This window comes from Haplochromis burtoni, unplaced genomic scaffold, assembly GCF_018398535.1.
Source record: "Haplochromis burtoni strain Fernald_Lab_line unplaced genomic scaffold, NCSU_Asbu1 Contig_411, whole genome shotgun sequence".
Lineage (NCBI taxonomy): Eukaryota > Metazoa > Chordata > Actinopteri > Cichliformes > Cichlidae > Haplochromis > Haplochromis burtoni.
The window spans coordinates 264,931-282,956 of record NW_024582772.1 but is presented as its reverse complement, the minus strand read 5'-3'; the positions used below and the strand labels follow the sequence as shown (position 1 = coordinate 282,956).

Below are 18,026 nucleotides of genomic sequence, written 5' to 3'. Positions count from 1 at the left end.
GACCGAAAACTAGCATTTGTGGACATCAATCGAGGTAATAGAGTGTACTTCAGGGTCATTTTCTCATATACATCTATACAATCTGCCTAGCCTTTACAGCCAGAGTGGGCGCCCCCTGCTGCCCTCAAGAAAAAACTGCATTCGAGAAGTTTCGTCACTCATGACGTGTGATTAATTCAGTGCATCAACTCTGGAAATGTTTGACTGAAATCAGTGTGACTTATTAAAAAGGAATTTTGCATTCCAAACAACAAGTCCGATGATATGTGACAATAATTTGCTACAGTGCAAATAGTTCTATTTAAAAGTCACTGTTTTCCAAATTTGCAGATAAATAAATAAATCCAATCAAATTCATAAAGCTAAATAAAATATCAATTTCTGCTCACTTAACATGGTTCTGTAACTTTAGACAATGGCAACTCTTCACTGACCCCTGTTTGATAATAATTTGTGGGGGAAACGAGACCAATGGAAAGTAGTTTAAGGTGATTTAAGATGACCTGGCGATGTCTGCGCTTGGGATCTGTTCCAGACAGGCAGCTTGAGCAGCAGCACTGGAGGCGCCTCCTGTGGTGTTCGGAGCTGTTGAAGCTGCGGTCCCGCGGGTGGGTGTCCTGTACTTTGCAGGGGCGTGGTCCTTCGCCTCTGTCTCCAGCCTAGATCAGGACCAAGGCCAGAGACCGCTCTGCGCAGCACTGAAACATAGGAGCCCCCCCCCGTAAAGTGCGTAAAGTGCGTAAAAAATACACACTTTACGCATATTTTTGCCACTAATATGATATTATCCCGTCTTCCCATACTGCGGAAGGGGGGGGGGGGGGGGGGTGACTGCAGACTGCAGCACCACCAAAACACACTCTGAGCAAAGCTCTATACATCGATCCCATTTCCCATTCTGCTGCGACAGCGCAGGAAAAAAAAATACTGCAGTTACAGTGAACACCATAGATAAGTGCATAATGAATGTGCTGTAATTCAGATTACACCTGTGTCTGTGTTTGTGTTACGATGTGTTTATCCGGGTGGCAATAAGTGCGATCAGTAGTTGGTAACTTGAAAAGAAAAAGTTAGATTTTAATGATCTCAGTTCGGGCACGAACAGCAAAGACCGTGCAGAAACCTGCTCGTCGTTGAGTGTGATTTTGTTGAGCTGGAGCTGCAGGGCGGAAAGGAGGAGATGCATGAGTGACTTCGTGTCTCCCCAGAGGGTGGAGGCTTTCTGCAAAAGCTTGCAGGTTTCCCCTCGTCTTCTGTTGTTGCTGCGTCAAATGATGCGCCGGCGCCTTCCCTATAAAAGCACCTGTCCCGGGCAGACATCACTCGCATCTCACTTTCTCTCTCACACACACACTCATCCTGTCACACTCCTGAACTCCACACACACACACTTCCCTGTGCAAAGCAAAGGCATCGGCCCAATTCAACCGAGGTGAAGGAACCATGAGTTACTCCAGCGAGATTTACAGCAGCTCCTATCGGAAGATCTTCGGAGATGCCCCCCGCTCCGGTCGCGTCGGCCTGGGTAGCAGCAGCCCGTCCCGCCTGCACTCCGCGGGATACCGCAGCAGCCACCGCACCTATGGTTCCCCCTCAGCGATCTCCTCCACCACCACCTACCGCCGGACAGCGGCCCCCGGCCGGGTTTTCTCCTCCATGCCGGACCACGCGGTGGACCTGACCCAGTCCACCGCGGTCACCAACGAGCTCAAGATCATCCGCACCAACGAGAAGGAGCAGCTGCAGGGCCTCAACGACCGCTTCGTGTCCTTCATCGAGAAGGTGCACAACCTGGAGCAGCAAAACAAAATCCTGGAGGCCGAGGTCACACTGCTGCGCCAGCGCAACAGTGAGCCTTCTCGCCTGCACGAGCTCTACGAGCAGGAGATCCGCGAGCTGCGAGCGCGCGTGGAGGAGCTGACTCACGAGAAGAGCCAGATGCACCTGGACTGCGTGCAGATGAACGACACCCTGGAGCGCATGAAGGAGAAGTTCGAGGAAGAAAGCAGGCTGCGAGAGGAGGCGGAGAACACCCTGAAGGGCTACCGGAAGGACGTCGACGACGCCACCCTGGCGCGCCTGGAGTTGGAGAAGAAAGTGGAGTCGCTCCTGGATGAGATCGCCTTCCTGAGGAAAGTCCACGAGGAGGAGCTGCAGGAGCTCCAGGCTTCACTGCAGGCCACACAGGTACACGTCCCACGGGGGTCTGACGGCCTGCCCGTAGACACGCAAGGATTACACCCGCCGACGGTCAACTGGTCAGAAATGCGATTAACCACTAGTTTTAAAGCCACAGAATATCACCAGAAACACAGTGTTACCCACGAACACAGGTGGTCTCCAGGCTTGAGTGTTTTTACACTTCATAATCACCTTAGTGGCCACAAACAAACTACAACAGAGGAAGTTGTTGATTTGTTGCACTCAACACAACAACAAACTCTTTTTTCTTTCTTATTTTTGTGAGTAGTTCGGGAAAGCAGTGACCTACAGATGTGTTAGGATGTAAAAGTCTGTCGGCAGCCGTCTTTTCTACGTCGCTTCGACGTGCTGAACGGCGCGCACATGAAAATTAATGGCACTGCAGTTCCGTTTCAGCACCACGCGCTGTCCTCCCTCCCGCTCTGAAAGCAGGAGAGTCGCGAGCGTCCCTGCGGTGTCCCGCGCGCTCCTGTGCTCACGCCCCCTCGTGCCAACTTAAAGCTGTTTTTGAAGTGTCTGTTTTTCGGTCGTTTCGTGTAGAGAATTGCCCAGAAAACTGACTGACATTATGAAAGTGCGACAGCGGAGAGATAAGCTACCTGCTTTGCACCAAGGTCAACTATAAAGTTCATGTAAACTACTGTAAGGCCCGCCGTTAGCTTGCTACCATTTCCTAAAAGAGAGGGGGGGAGAGGGGGCAGAGGGGGGAGAAAATGCGGAGAAATAGCGCAGGGGTGTGGTCGTCCCAGGCAGGACAAACTCTAGCGCTTGTTTCGTGTAGGTTACATATTAACGTGATAAACTGCCTTCATGGGGCAGTATGGCGGTTCAAGCCATTTCCCACTTTGTTCTAGCCACGTGTGACGCGCATAGCTCGAGTTTATGCGCAGGAGTGAGTTATTTTCATGTTTATTGGGATGTTATTTACGTCCCGCTGTTGACAGAGCAAGATAAAAAGAAGAAAATTTGCGTGAAACTTGTCTTTATGTGAAGCGACGTCCTTTGCGAGCTTGTGCTTATTAAGTTAGTCACGAACTGGTGGTTGCTAGGTAGATTTCTCCAGGGGTTCTCATTTTCCCCCCTGTGGGGAATTTGAGTACCATAAAAGCCATTGACAGCACAGCTTTCTGCAGCAGAGATGTCTGAGTCAGCAGTCAATTCATCAGCGCCGCAGTCCACCACCTCAGCTCATCAGCACACCGCTCACCTTAAACATTTATGTTGCGGCGCTAGAGAAGAGGGTAGTTTAGCTGCAGCACAAGCGCATTAACATGCATTAACAGTATTCAGTATTTAAAAGAAATTCACAATGACACGCTGATATTTTCATCAGGTTAACAGCTACAGATGAGCCAGAGTTAGAATGGCTTTGTTTGTCATCCATGGTGACAGTGATTTCAGCAGTTTGTTGTTACAGTCACCACTTTTCAAAGAACAGACATCCAATCAGAGAAACACTAAGATTTACCCACTGAGAATTAAAAGCATAGACTTTTCCAGCAAACAAACAAGCTGTGTTTGTGGAAAATGATGGTTCCACATTATATAATAATATGGTTGATCGGGATCAAAATGAACTTATAATTCTTAATCAGTGAGCTAAAATAGTTTTCGAAATGTACACAGCTTATAATTGTGCATCTCTTAAATATAAGGATGAGTGATTTAAAAAAAATTGCTACATTTTATTTACAGTTGTAAACTCAACATATACAGTAAACACAAACAATTTTTACTTTCTACTTTTTTCAATCAAGGTGTCAGTGGAGATGGATGTGAGCAAACCTGACCTGGCTGCAGCCCTGAAGGACATCAGGGCCCAGTATGAGAGCCTGTCAGCTAGGAACCAATCCCAGGCAGAGGAATGGTACCGCTCCAAGTTTGCCAGTGTGACTGAGGCGGCTGCCCGCAACCAAGATGCCATCAAGCACTCCAAGGAGGAGCTGAGCGAATACCGCAGACAGGTGCAGGCCCGGACCCTGGAGATTGAGGCCCTCAGGGGCCACAATGAAGCTCTGGAGAGGCAGATTGCAGAGATGGAAGATCGCCATAACAATGAAATTGGTGAGATGCAGGTATGTAAATAATTGTATTTTTTATACCTTTATTAAGCTAATTGTTAGAAACCTTAAAAAAGACTTTACCGTATTATTTACAGACAAAAACAACCAAAAAGTAGCTAAAAAAATTGAGGAGTTAATAATAAAAGCCATAGGTCACATAAGGCTAATGCTGGCTAATATGTGCATGTGTCTGTTTGTGCATACAGGATACCATTCAGCAGCTGGAAGGTGCCCTGCGTAGTACGAAAGGAGAAATGTCTTGTCATCTACGTGAATACCAGGACCTACTGAATGTTAAGATGGCACTGGATATTGAGATTGCTGCGTACAGGTCTGTAATATTACAAACAGAACAGCAGTCATCATTTTGGCAGGTGGAACTAAGCTGAAAACATACATACAATAATAATAGCACAGTATGTTATAAACCTAGGTGTGACCCGATGCACACAACGTTGCCAGAAGGTTCAATGTTTATTTACAGTGGGGGGTTTTCATATCGCCACACCTTTGGTTGTGCAGCTTTTCAGCTGATGTCTCAAGCACAGCATAGATAGCACACACAGCACACCAGTAGGTCCCGGTGTCCTACTCAAAAGAGAGGGCATGATTATATGATGGGGGTCAGCCGTGTGGGTCAGGCTCCCCTGACACCACACCACAAACTCGCTGCTCCATCCCTCCAACCATCTGTGCCCCTGGCCTTTGGACTACCTTGAACTTATAAGGCTGGAGAGCCAGTTACAACCGTGGGGGGTGATCTGGACATTGGCATCCTTCATGCGATGGAGCCACAGCAGCAGGGTGTGATCTGGAGAGAAGGTGAATGGATGGCCCTAGAAGTAATAAGGAAGAGAATCGACCGCCCACCGGATGGCCAGGAACTCCTTCTCCATGTACCACTGCCCACTGTGCTGGCCTCCCGTTCTGACAGTTTCCTGCTGATGTACACGACGGGGTGATCAACCTCCCCCACCCTTACCTGCTGGGATAACATGGCACCCAGCCCTCTGTTTGAAGCATCAGTGTGTAGAATAAAAGGGAGGGAAAAGTTAGACGTGTAGAGCAGGGGCTCAGGGACTCCAAGACTGCAGCCACCCGCTGCACATGCTCTGCCCAGGTGTCCAGATGATGATGTCATCCAAATAGGTGGCAGGATATGCAGCGTGCAGACGCAGTACACCGAGGCACTGGAAGGTGGCGGGGGCGTCCGAACACGCTGAAGGGCAAATTGGTACAAAGCATACGGAAGGGGAAGAGGAGTTTTTTTTTCCCTTTGACTCTGCAGACAAAGGAATCTGCCAGTAGCCTTCCCTGACACCAGACCCTGAACCCGCTGCTCCACCCATCCCCTGCAGCTGAGTGACAAACCACACCCTGCCACACTAGGAAAAACAGTGTTTGCAGATCACAGCAGCAACAAAATTACTGTTCCAAGTGAACTTGTGATCTTCGCCTATGAAACCATTGCTTCAAAGGCTGAGACCAGGTCTGCAACCACTCACACTCAGTTGCTGTCTTCAAGTGACTTTGGTGTGTCAAGATAAAGTCTGCTATGAGTTTGCATCTGTATCTTAGTCATTGCTAACCAGTTGCACTCAATCTGTCTGGGTTTATAAATTAGACAACACTTATTTGCAAACCTTTGCCAATCTGTCTGAGGGTGATTGCACTTAGGCTGTATCAGACCGTAATTGTTTGCAGACAAGTCACCTACCACCAAGTGACCTGTACAATCACTTCACGGTCATAGGTGGACACCCAGAGACTGATTGGATGAGTTTGTTCTACACGCAACCTCTGAGGAGCAAACACAACTACTTCCAATCAGTCACGAAATGTAGAAAAATGTACAAGGCAATAAGTGATGTTTCCTAGTCACAAAGAGGTTGTCATCCTACTTTTACTCTGGCATGAAAGGCAATTATTGTAGGATTGGATGTGGCAGTTTCAAAATGGGACACAGCAGCCACTCTGGAGCTTTAGCTACGTGTCTCTCTTAGCTGATTTTTCTTTCAGTTTTACAGCACATGACCATTGTAGCAACTGGTGTTATTTTCCAACATTTCCAGATACCTACAGGATGGAAATCATAAAAAAGTTAGACAATACTTGTCGGCAAAAAAAGCTTCAATGCAGCTAGCTGGTGGTCACTTATCAAGAGCTTCATTCAACAATATATTTACTCTTTCGTTCATTGACTGGTTCTCAAAGTGACTGATAAGAGGTCAGCATCATAGACTGTTTAAAAGAAAAATCTAAGCATGATCTCAGTGTGGTGCTTTGTCTTTCTCCCCTCCTGTTGGATTGATTGCACCATCTCGAGGTACAAAGGTATTACATAAGGCAGCTGGTTTGCAAACAAACTTCAGCAAATATCTCTGCAACACAATACATAAATCTGTTTGAAATCATATCATAGATGTTAATTGTTCGCCATTTGTGTGCTTATTACTCCTTTATTATAAGAGTTTTGGAGTGAAACCACACTGTATCTTGTTTATTAAAGTGATTAATATAATGACAAGTGTTTATTATTGACATTTAGATTTTGCTCTTAAGGACACACTGCGTGCAAAATTCCACTTTATTTATATAAACCTTTTAAAAATGAGTAGGTGTAGGTCCCTCTTCTGTGGAACAAGTTCCCAGTTTGGAGTCAGGAGACAGATGCCTCGTCTACTTTTAAGATCAGACACAAGACTTTGTGTGACACAAAGGACCCGACACGTATACGCTGTTGCAGAGTTGGCGATGTTTTATTACAGTGCTTTATCTTTTCAGACTGCTTTGTGCAGCTTTGCAGCGGTCTTGTTCACCTCACAGCTCTCCCCTCTGTTTCCTGCGGCCTCGTTAGGGAGAGTCTGATTACTTGAACAGCCCTAGCTGCCCTGACAGCCTCCCTGGCACTACCCGCTGAACCACCCCTCCTCCTCAGCAGAGCCACAGACCACACAGAGACACACTTTCCTTTTTGATAAAGCATATAATTAAGGCTGGATCAGGTGACCGTGAATCTTCTGTTACTTGTGATGCTGAGGTCTTCCGATGGTGCACTGAGTGTTTCCCCTTCACTGACTTTTCACTAACTATGTGTTTATACACCACTTTGTATTTACTCATTAGTTATTATTAACCCTAGCTCTCTTACACAGTGTGGCTTTTGTCCCCTCACCCCCAGTTGGTGGTGGCAAATCGCTGCCCCCCTGAGTCTGGTTCTACTGAAGGTTTCTTCCTGTAAAAAGGGACGTTTTCCTTCCCACTATCTCCATAGAGGTGGTTGGGTTTTTCTTCTGTATTATTATAGGGTCTTTACCTTAAAATATACAAGCTACTGTTGTGATTTGGAGCTATATAAATAGTTGAATTGAAATTGTAGCTTAAACACATCCCAACATGATCCTGGGACATTTGCTTCATGTCACACGAGAGGAGTGCTCCCTCACCTACTTTCCTAAAATGTGATTTTAATGCTTTCACTAAGAGAAGTCAGACACTTCCAACTGAAATAAGATGATGTAAAACTGCAAAAGCACCAAAACAGACAGCAGAGGTGCTTCATCTGATATCACGGTGACATTAGATCCCTTCAGAGTGTCTATCACTGCACTGAGCATCTAAAAGTAGCACGTCCAGTGTAGGCGGTGACGTCACCTTTTGTCCTCTGTTTCTCCATCTGAACAGGAAGCTGCTGGAAGGCGAGGAGTGTCGCCTCAGCTCTGTCGGCGGCGCAATGGTCCAGTCTGGCTATCCCGGCTTTTCCTACATGTCCGCCCGCACCTACACTCTCGGCGCTTACAGGAAGTCCGGAGCTAAGCCTGAAGAGGAGGAGCAAGAGGAAGCGGAAGAAGAGGAGAAGGAAGAGGACGAGGAGGGAGAAGAGGAGGGTGAGGAGGGAGAAGATGGCGAGGAGGGAGAGGAGGACGGTGAGGAGGGAGAAGAGGGCGAAGAGGGTGAGGAGGAGGAGGAAGAGGAGGAGGAGAAGCCAAAAGAGAAAGAGGAGAAGAAGAAGGAGAGCCCCACCGGGAAGAACAGCAAGAGCTAAACTGCTTTTGTCATCACTGTCATCAATAACGCATTCCACGTTCCACGATCAGTCACCTATGGATCTGTTCATGTTCACATCATCTCACACAGACACACACAGACACACACACATCTGCACAATCCAGATGCCTCACACCTGTGTTTTTCAGTCTCTGTTTGCTCTGTAAGTGATTAGTTCAATCTTTATTAGATGGAAAAGGAGATTTAGAGACTAGCTAGTACTACAGTAGCAAAAGAGTTCAAATCACTTCCATAAATCTGCTGTAGCTGTCACTACTCTACGTCACAGGAGTACAGAGAAAAGCGCAGGAAGCTAGCACGATGCCACCGAGTTTCACAAGTCTGAAAAGGGGAATGATCCGTCTTTTGACCAAGCAACAGCAAACGTGCCATTGGTAATTAATATTCACAGTAAGAGCAATCAAAACCTGTCAGCACACAGACTTTTAAAGAGAAACGCACAGATCCTGGAGCATGTGAAACAGCCAGTCCAACTTTACGGTGCTATTTGATTTTTACATTTAAAAGTTGGCGATTCCTGTAAGTTAAAGATTTTGTCATTGAATGAAGCGTCACCAGCTCATTCCTGAATGTCGCCCTGTTAGGCAGGAAATTTTCTATCCTGACTGGAAGTCCCAACTCCTCATTTCACACGGCAGGTGAATGCTTCCTCTCCTTTCCATTAGCCGCTGCTTAGTTCTTCATTTCACCCCCTTTAATTTTCTCCCTCCTTCTTAACTGCAGCATAGCACAGTAATACTGGCAAACCTGGAACCTGGAAAAACATAAATGTACATGGGTGGAAAGGTAGATTGCTTCAGAGTCGCTGGGTGTGAAAATGTAGAGTTTCAATTGCTGCTGTATATATTTTGGGAATATAAGTCCTCCCTTTGATTGAATCATTTGTCATACACTTTATCTGATCATCTCACACACCAGCTTGTTTTCTTTCCCCTCACATAAACATGGTGGTGCTTTGGTTTCATGTAGCTGAAACAGGAAACAAGGTGAAGGTGAGTGTAGGTGTTAGGAGCAGGTAGGTGGTGCTGACGCTGACAGTCCTCAGCCAAGACTGCAAGTGTCTGTTAGAGTAGATTCTCCTGGGTTTATGGTTTATGTATACAGAGTCACATAAAAGGGCTATTTTCCCCATTACTTCTTCTATCGCCTTCTGTCACTGTCCTTCATCATTTCTCTCCCTTGCTTTTATTATTTCTTTATTGACAAATGAATCAACCAACGGATATGAATGCATGGCCTGATTCTCGGAGCTTGAATATCTGCTGGATGAGTAGATTTTTGCTTGTTGTGTGTTCAATTAAAAAAGAATTGCCTTAATCATAAATGAAAGTTAAAAGAAACATGTTTTCACCTGCAGCTCACTTGTTTCTGGGGAAGTAGAGGAGTGCTGACACTTTCCAAACCGTTCTGCTTTACAACTGTGACTGTACGTGCTGCTCTCTCATGCAGTGATGTTCCTCTCAAAGCCAAATAAAGACATTTATTAACCAAAAAGCATTTAACTACGTCTGTGTCTTCTTTATTCACTAAAAGCTAAGCACACAAACATTCATGCCTGTAGTTCTGAAGTTAACATTTTGTTTTATTTAATTTGGGTAACTTGCTAACATTTTTCTGTTGAAGATAAGGAAGTTATAACATGTTATACATATTACAGAAAATTTGTTACAGTCTTGTTTACGTTTTAAAAATTACATAAAAGCAACATATGAGTTTAACCCTTTAAAGCCATGAAATTTCAGGTGGGTGGGTTCATTTCTCTCTCCCTTCCTAAGTCTGGTTCTGACTGAGGTTTCTTCCTGTTTAAAGGGAGCTTTCCCTTCCCGCTGTTGCAAAGTGTTTGCTCATGAGGGACTGTTTGATTGTTGGGGTTTTCCAGAATACTGGATGGTCTTCATAAATAAAGTGCATTAAGACAACTGTTGTAATTTGATTATATAAAAATTCACCTGAATCAAATTGAAGAAAAAATCAGCAAGATAACTTGATAGCCACCTCAAAGGCTTTCTTGCTGCATACTAGCTAAACTACTATGGTGACAGTTAACAAATCAGGTACTCACTGCACTCTTGGTGTCACAGCTTTGCTCTGTTGCTCCTTAAAGGATAAAGACAACTTGAGTAATATACTGATAAATGGAACAAAAATAAAGCAATTAAGAGCTCCAAAGTGTTTTAGCATCAAAACTTTTTCCAACACATCCACATGTACCAAAATATTATTGGACAAGTGCTAGATACACATAAGTCATACTTATAGGTGCAGATAACTTAATCAACGAAACAGTTAATCAACATTAATCAGAATTTTTTAAAAAAAAAAGGTTTCTTTAACTCAAAAAGGAAAAACTAAATAAACAAAATAGCTCTTGTTAAAATAGTTAAACAAAAGCAAATTAATTAAACTACTTAAATCTTATTCATTCAGTGGCAACCATGGATTCAAACTTATTTGAAGAAGTTTGTATTTAAAATGTATATAAGGAGTAAAATTAATGTCTGGAGTCTATATATATGTACAGTGCTTACTGATAAAGCTGACAGTGACAAATTATGCTGCTGAAAAGGTTATTTGAAGTAATGAAACATGATAATTCCACTCACTGCAGGAAAAGATGCTACCGATATGATGATCAACGACCCCCTTGCCACTGGGTAAGAGTCTCCTTTAAACGAACTTGCTCATACCTAAAACAGCCTATTAGAGGGGAAAAAAGGTTGTTGTGATTTGGCGCTATATAAATAAAACTGAATTGAACTGAATTGTATTGAATTACTGTTAGTCTCCCTATCAGAATCACAAGCAACAGAGATCAGTTTTAGGATTAAAATTACTTGCTTCCTTTCCTCTTGTGACAACAGAGGAGCCAAGTATTGTTGCTTGTTTGCTAACAAAGATCTTGTTTATGGAAATGAGCCTTAAAATTTAGCCCCAAACCAGGGGTGATTCTAGGCTTAAAATGTAGGTGGACTCAGCTCCCAATCATAATATCATACATGCAGTGTCTATCAATTAATATCAATGGAATATGCTGTTTGCAAATGTAATCAACCCTTTTTACATTTCAAATCTCAATTTGACTACATGAACATTACAATATTGCCTTCAAAAGCAACCTAATTAGTTAGATGACCTGTTGTCATGGGTGAATAATTTCAGAGATTTCAATCTAATCCACCCGTTGTAAGGTGGAGCCTTTAGTTATCAAACCCAAGGCAAAGGCTCTGTTATTGAAGAGGTTAAAGAAAAATTTATGGTAAAGCAGATAAAATGAGAAACATGCACAACATTATTTCAGTCTCTTAATCACACAGAGGCAGTCCACCAAATAATCAAGTGGTATTGTTCAGTACAGAAACTAAAAATAATGCTGCCACTCCACAGACCTGTACATGGAGGAAACTAGCAGAGTGTTTTTTATATTAAAGTTTCTGGAATCATACAAACCCGGCCTTTATTATGCAGACTCAGCATGGAGCATCACGAGAATAAATTTGTAGTCCGTCACATCAGTGTAGTGGCATCCATCCTGTTCAGCCACATTTAGAGTGATATGAATCCTGTAAAATGCTGCCATTCATATCAATATGCTGTGTGGAGAATGTCCACTGGTATTTTTAAGTAAGTGTGCTACTGAAAAGCACGCAACGCATCCATGAAATTCAGGAAAAACTACTTGTCTATTACAATGTTAGTTTTCCTATATTTCAGTTAAAATGTGTCTTTCTGCCAGCTAGTGTCAGAAAATAATACTAAAATACAATATTATTAATACTATTAATATAGTAATTTTTAGGAGTGTTCTGGTGAAATCTGGGGATCAAACAACCACAAAAAGGGTCTGAACTCACCTATGCCCCAAACATTATGTGGCATGTTTTAACTTTGCAGAAAGGTTTGAAGCCGCGCTGAAAGAGATGTGAGCTATTAATGTCCCAAGGTTTATAAATTAAAGTATCACTCATGGAAACAGGTGGCACATAAAATGAAAGCAAATTAATTCCTGCAACAACCTCAAAAGCAATGCAGAAAGCCACAGAGTCCCACTGGAGTATATTCCTATTCCACTTTATGCTGAACAGTCACATCAGCTACATTTCCATCACAAATATGTGCAAATGTATAAAAATAGTGTATATGATGGATGCTAAAACGATGTGCTTAATGCCGCCCACCCCTCCGCGACTGACATTTGCTCCTTCTATGCCTGACACTGAAGCTGACACGTCATCGACACATCCCAGCTGACAAGGTGATGCTTTTATTGTTTACACATTAGCTGACACGTATGTACACATTATTGCTGTAACTCCATGAAAAGCCTTCCATTAAACCAAAATGCTGGAGTAAGAGTACCAACAGGGACTAGAAAGAGAGCGCATATTTCTCCTATACTGGCTTCCCTTCATTGGCTTCCTGTTAAATCCAAAATTGAATTCAGAATCTGGCTTCCACTTACAAGATCTTAAATAATCTTATCTTAATGACCTTGTAGTACCATATCACCCTATTAGAGCACTTCGCTCTCGCTCTGCAGGCCTACTTCTTGTTCCTAGAGTATTTAAAAGTAGAATGGGAGGGAGAGCCTTCAGTTTTCAGGCCCCTCTTCTGTGGAACCAGCTTCCAGTTTGGATAAAGGAGACAGACACTATCTCTACTTTTCAGATAAGGCTTAAAATTTCCTTTTTGCTAAAGCATATAGTTAGGGCTGGACCAGGTGACCCTGAATCCTCTCTTAGTTATGCTTCAATAGGTGTAGGCTGCCGGGGGATTCCCATGATGCATTGAGTGTTTGTTCTTCAGTCACCTTTCTCACTCACTATGTGTTAACAGACCTCTCTGCATTGAATCATATCTGTTATTAACCTCTGTCTCTCTTCCACAGCATGTCTTTTATCCTGTCTTCCTTCTCTCACCCCAACCGGTCGCAGAAGATGGCCCCGCCCCTCCCTGAGCCTGGTTCTGCCGGAGGTTTCTTCCTGTTAAAAGGGAGTTTTTCCTTCCCACTGTTGCCAAAGTGCTTGCTCATAGGGGTCATATGATTGTTGGGTTTTTCTCTGTATGTATTATTGTGGGGTCTACCTTACAATATAAAGCACCTTGAGGCGACTGATGTTGTGATTTGGCGCTGTATAAATAAAATCGAATTGAATTATTGTAAGGTAACACCTGAACTGCCACATTAAATACATTTTTTTGTGGTTTCAGTCCGTCATCCTCAAATAAGAGACCCATCAGAGAGGATCTAGTTAAAAGAGGATCAGCTGTTAGAAGGAAAAACACTTGTTGTTGAATTTACTTTTCTTCAGTTTACTGTCTACGTCCAATGATACGACTGCCTGGCTCCTGATTACCCTGATATTTATCTCTTGGCTCATCTCAACTTCTGCCTGGCCCAGAGGTAAAAGATGGATGGCACCTGCTAACACCGGCCCACCGGCACAGCTGTCAACAGCAAGAACTTCATCACAGCCCAGGACTGTTTTCCCCCCAGCTCCTGGGCTGTAGTCTTCTGTGTGAGTACGAGTGTGTCTGAGAAAAAAAGAGACAATCAATAAAAGTGTCAGAAAGCAGGGGAAAGAGCAAAGACGAATGATTTTTCTCCCAAGTTGAGGATTAGATGAAAAAGGAGCACGTATTAGTTTCAGGAAAGCAATGTGATACATCTTGTATGGGGCAATCAATAGTTTTACATCACCATCTTACTGCATCAATACAGTCAGTGCGCTGAGGTTAACTTAGCCTCTGCTGGAGGATTTCTTATCACACATCTACCCGCAAGTGCATCTGGATCTGCAGAAAGAGTTGACCTCCTCAGCCGATCATATTTACTACAACAACTTCAGCATATTTTCATGACATATTCAAATATTTGTACCTTCATACTGTAAGAAGTTTCATGTCCAGGTGTGAAAAATGGACTATATTAGAAAAGTATTATAACACAGGAAAGCCTGTTCTCAAGGTTCTTCTGCAGGTAAAAAGACCTTTCAATTTTTGTTTTCCTGTTATACTGCATCACAGATATCACACTGGTGCAGTTTTGCCATGGAAACTATGACACATCCCATAATACGGATGCTCACATAAAAAAGTAAAAAGAAAAAGAACATTTTATTATTGAATGACCCAACAAGATTACATGTGACTCGATCTATGGTGCTTTATTATCAGTATATAACATTTGACACTTGAGATTTTAGAAAAATATGATTAGTTAATTTTTTACATGTACTCGCAGCTGCCTGGTTAAATAGGAACTGTTAGCATAAAGCTCGTAAAGTGAATAAGAATATTCAGATAGTAAACATGCAGATTACATGTTTCCCAAACTGGAGAACTTTGTCTTTAACAGATACATCATTCAAATGAATAAATAACGTGATGCACAGGGGCACATGGGCAAAATGCAGATTTTAGCTCATATAAATAGAAGTTCTTGTAATCTTGCTATATAAACACAATGCAAAAATTTCAATTTAATGGAATCTGGTCAAATAAAATTGACCTGATACTTTCAGATTAAACCAAGCACATTTTCCTTAATGAGTAATTATTTAAATGAATAAGTCTTTGATTTGATATATTTCAATTGGATTTTACTCAAAATTATCGCTTCACATTTAATTAGGGTGATAAATTGCTTTTTTGAGTGTAGGCAGAGGTGCACATCTGCATCAGGTGAGGAATGACCTTTAAAAAGCTATTGTGCAAAGCCCGTGCTGCAGCTCAAGCTTTCCTCTCTGCATTCTGAACTCATCTCAGCAGTGACAAGAGGAGCATCGTGACTCAGCACAGACCTCTGTGGTGAGGAGTAATGCAGAGAGCGTGTCAGAGGGCAGACTTATTGAAAATTCAAGAGTTTTTGATCAATGTCCCCAGCAGCTCTGCAGGCCTGTGGTCCACGGGTCCGCCTGTCCAGCCGTCCTTTATTTGGCTGCGATGCTGCTCTGTGCGTGCTGAGCTCTGTTGTCAGCAGATTCTGTTGTTTGTGGAGGTGCATACATAATTGACCCGCTCGCCTGCTCCTCCTCCGCTGCCCTCCCGAGCCCCCACCCTCTGAGATAAAGCTGTAAATGCTCAGCAGTATACAGCCCACCTTCCCTGCTCTGTTTGCTGGGACTCTGCAAGAACGTGATTACATTTCGTCTTTTAAGTGAGTTAAATAGTGAGATACCACACTCTCCTCAGTGTCCTTGTCACCGTGTGTGCTGACATCCTGAGTGGACACTCAGTTGGTGCGTGGGTTTCACAGACACACGAGTTTTTTTAAATGTGCATCCCAGTTTTCAATTTCACAAGATATGGAGGTAAAACATGAAACTGCTTTCTGCAAGCTCAAGATGGACACTTTTTATTCCTTGTTTCCCTCTCTCCTATCCCCCCACACCACCACCATGTCTTGCCCCCCTCTCTCTTTCACTCTCTCTCCCTCTCACACCATTGCTATATATAGACTTCTGCATTGCAGATGTCCCAGAGCCCTGCAGTTCTGGAGGAGCTGCTGAAGAGTCCCAGCCAAAATTTGGGCTGCCTGACACAGAGAGGCCAGGCGAGCGGAAACAGCAGACTGGCTGTGCACCACAGGAAGGGCGACAGTCGTAGCATGACAGGAACAAACACAGTAACACGGCACATGCGCAGCGAATGTCCACGGCAACACTCTGCACCAAGGATAATGCCCTTCACTCGCCCACCCACCCTTCAAATCACCGCAGTCCTAATCTTTGGGTGGGCGGGTGTGTGAGTGTGTGGTGTGGTGATTTTCTGAACCATTTTCCTTCTTTTAGTGATTTGAGAGAATTTCTAGGTCACAGCTTAATTTAAAAAGAAAAAGGATACACAGTGAATCATTAAACTTTTTTTTTTTAAACAGCATGCTCTCCTTTCCACAAGTCATGGTAAATGACTGCAATAAATATAGATCAGTTTAGATACACACATCAATGGTGCATCTGGTAAAACAATATATCCGTATAACCATACAAACAACAACAGATAGAGCATGAAGTGAAGCAAGGCAGGCGCTGAAGGACCAAATGCCACAAAATCAATGCAGAATTTAATGACTGAGCATCGATCATCAACACACATCATTAGTATTGATTAACAAACAGAATGTCAGTAAAATGAAATGTGTTGTATTTCTGTAATATTCTGTGATACTTCAAAATATTAGACATAAAAGATACTTCATCTAGTCATGGCTAAATGTTATTATCAACTTTCTTCCACAATTTTGCTGTACGTGTGCAATTCTATTCTATTCTATTCTATTCAAATGGAAAAACAAAACTTTTAAAATTGATTGTCTCTTTCTGGTTTTAAAGGAAATTGCAGCACAGAGTCTGTCAAAAACAAGGCAATTCAAGTCATAAAACACTGGGGCGAGATATAAAAGAGACACAAGCTAATAAAGAAAGACACGTATAAAGACGAGTTATGAGAATTCAACTAAATTAGGAGATTAAAAATAAGACAGACGTGCCTCCAGGCGAGACATGGCTGAAGCAAATGAGAAGAAGCTTCAGTTCCTCCGTTTAGTCGCTAATCTGTCGTTTAGAATTCTTTGAACATCTCCTGTACAGGTGTACATTTAATGTCTTATAGCTCACTCCTGTGGTTTCTACAATACAAAGGCATGCAAAAAATCTGTGATGGTCATGCAAATCAGTGCAGCAGTGGCACCTACTGATATATTCCAGTATTAAGCAACAAGGTTTAGAGTCAGGTAGGCTGTTGCTAAATGCAAACTGCCTCTGCATGATCATCCTGAATAATGCTGGTCTGCATCGCAGCTCTGCTCATGTGCAGACAGTGAACACTCAACAGTTTAATACCACATCCTATTGAACTGTTATATTTGGGCTGCACCGCTTGTTCCACGTCTGCTGCAACAGCAGCGAACCATTAAGTATTTATAAGAGCTGGATGTCGTCAGCTCCACAGAGCTGAAACGCAGGCACACATGCTTCCAGCGAGCGTTTGCTGCCACTTGGTGTTAAAGGTGCAAATTACAGATAATTGTAAAGAGGTGGAAACTGCCTTGTTCTGTCTAATAGTCCTCTAGACATGAGTCTGTCTCTGTTTTTGTTTGTCTAAAATGGACACACAGTGTATGTTCAAATTCTGTTTTTCTTTCAGATTTTTTGTTGTTGAAAAAAAGTTTGGAAAATGCTAATATTTGCGTAAGATTGTAAAGCACGGTCATTTCTTTTATTGTTAAACATTTTTTCCTTTTATTTTTAAGTACCACCCTTTTCTGCAAAAAAACAAAAAACAAACAAGAGCTGCATTTTTCACTCTACAAGCCTTAGATAGCATGTTAAATGTTAACATTCATAGCAGTATCAATGGAATAAGAATGACCAAGTATGTCTTGTTTGGAAGTGTTGGCAGGAGAAAGTGTCTACTCTCTAAAAACAGCATGGCAGCATTGCTTAGGTTCGGAAAGATGCCCCTAAACCCTATTTGAAATTATTACTACCAAAGATGGTTGTACAAGCTACTGAGCAATGGTAATGTACTTAGTTTTTTACACATTGCCACACTGGGTTTTGGCTTAGTGTTTGTCAAATAAATAATGACAAGATGTAATATGTCATATACTGTTATTCATCTCAGTTTGGATTTAGATCATTTTAATTAATTACTTTTCTTTTCACTACAACTGTACTGTTGCAACGTTTGCAT

At 42.9% G+C, this 18,026-nt stretch overlaps 1 protein-coding gene across 1 annotated transcript; it reads left to right on the top strand.

Annotated features, from left to right (window-relative positions):
- The first annotated feature begins 1,163 nt into the window (after positions 1 to 1,163).
- On the top strand, positions 1,164 to 9,827 carry zgc:65851 (uncharacterized protein LOC321113 homolog). The gene is made up of 4 exons (XM_005945124.3): positions 1,164 to 2,187; positions 3,960 to 4,277; positions 4,472 to 4,596; positions 7,950 to 9,827. The coding sequence occupies exons 1-4, from the start codon at positions 1,444 to 1,446 to the stop codon at positions 8,308 to 8,310; spliced, it is 1,548 nt and encodes a 515-aa protein (XP_005945186.1). The 5' UTR covers positions 1,164 to 1,443; the 3' UTR covers positions 8,311 to 9,827.
- Positions 9,828 to 18,026: the final 8,199 nt, after the last annotated feature.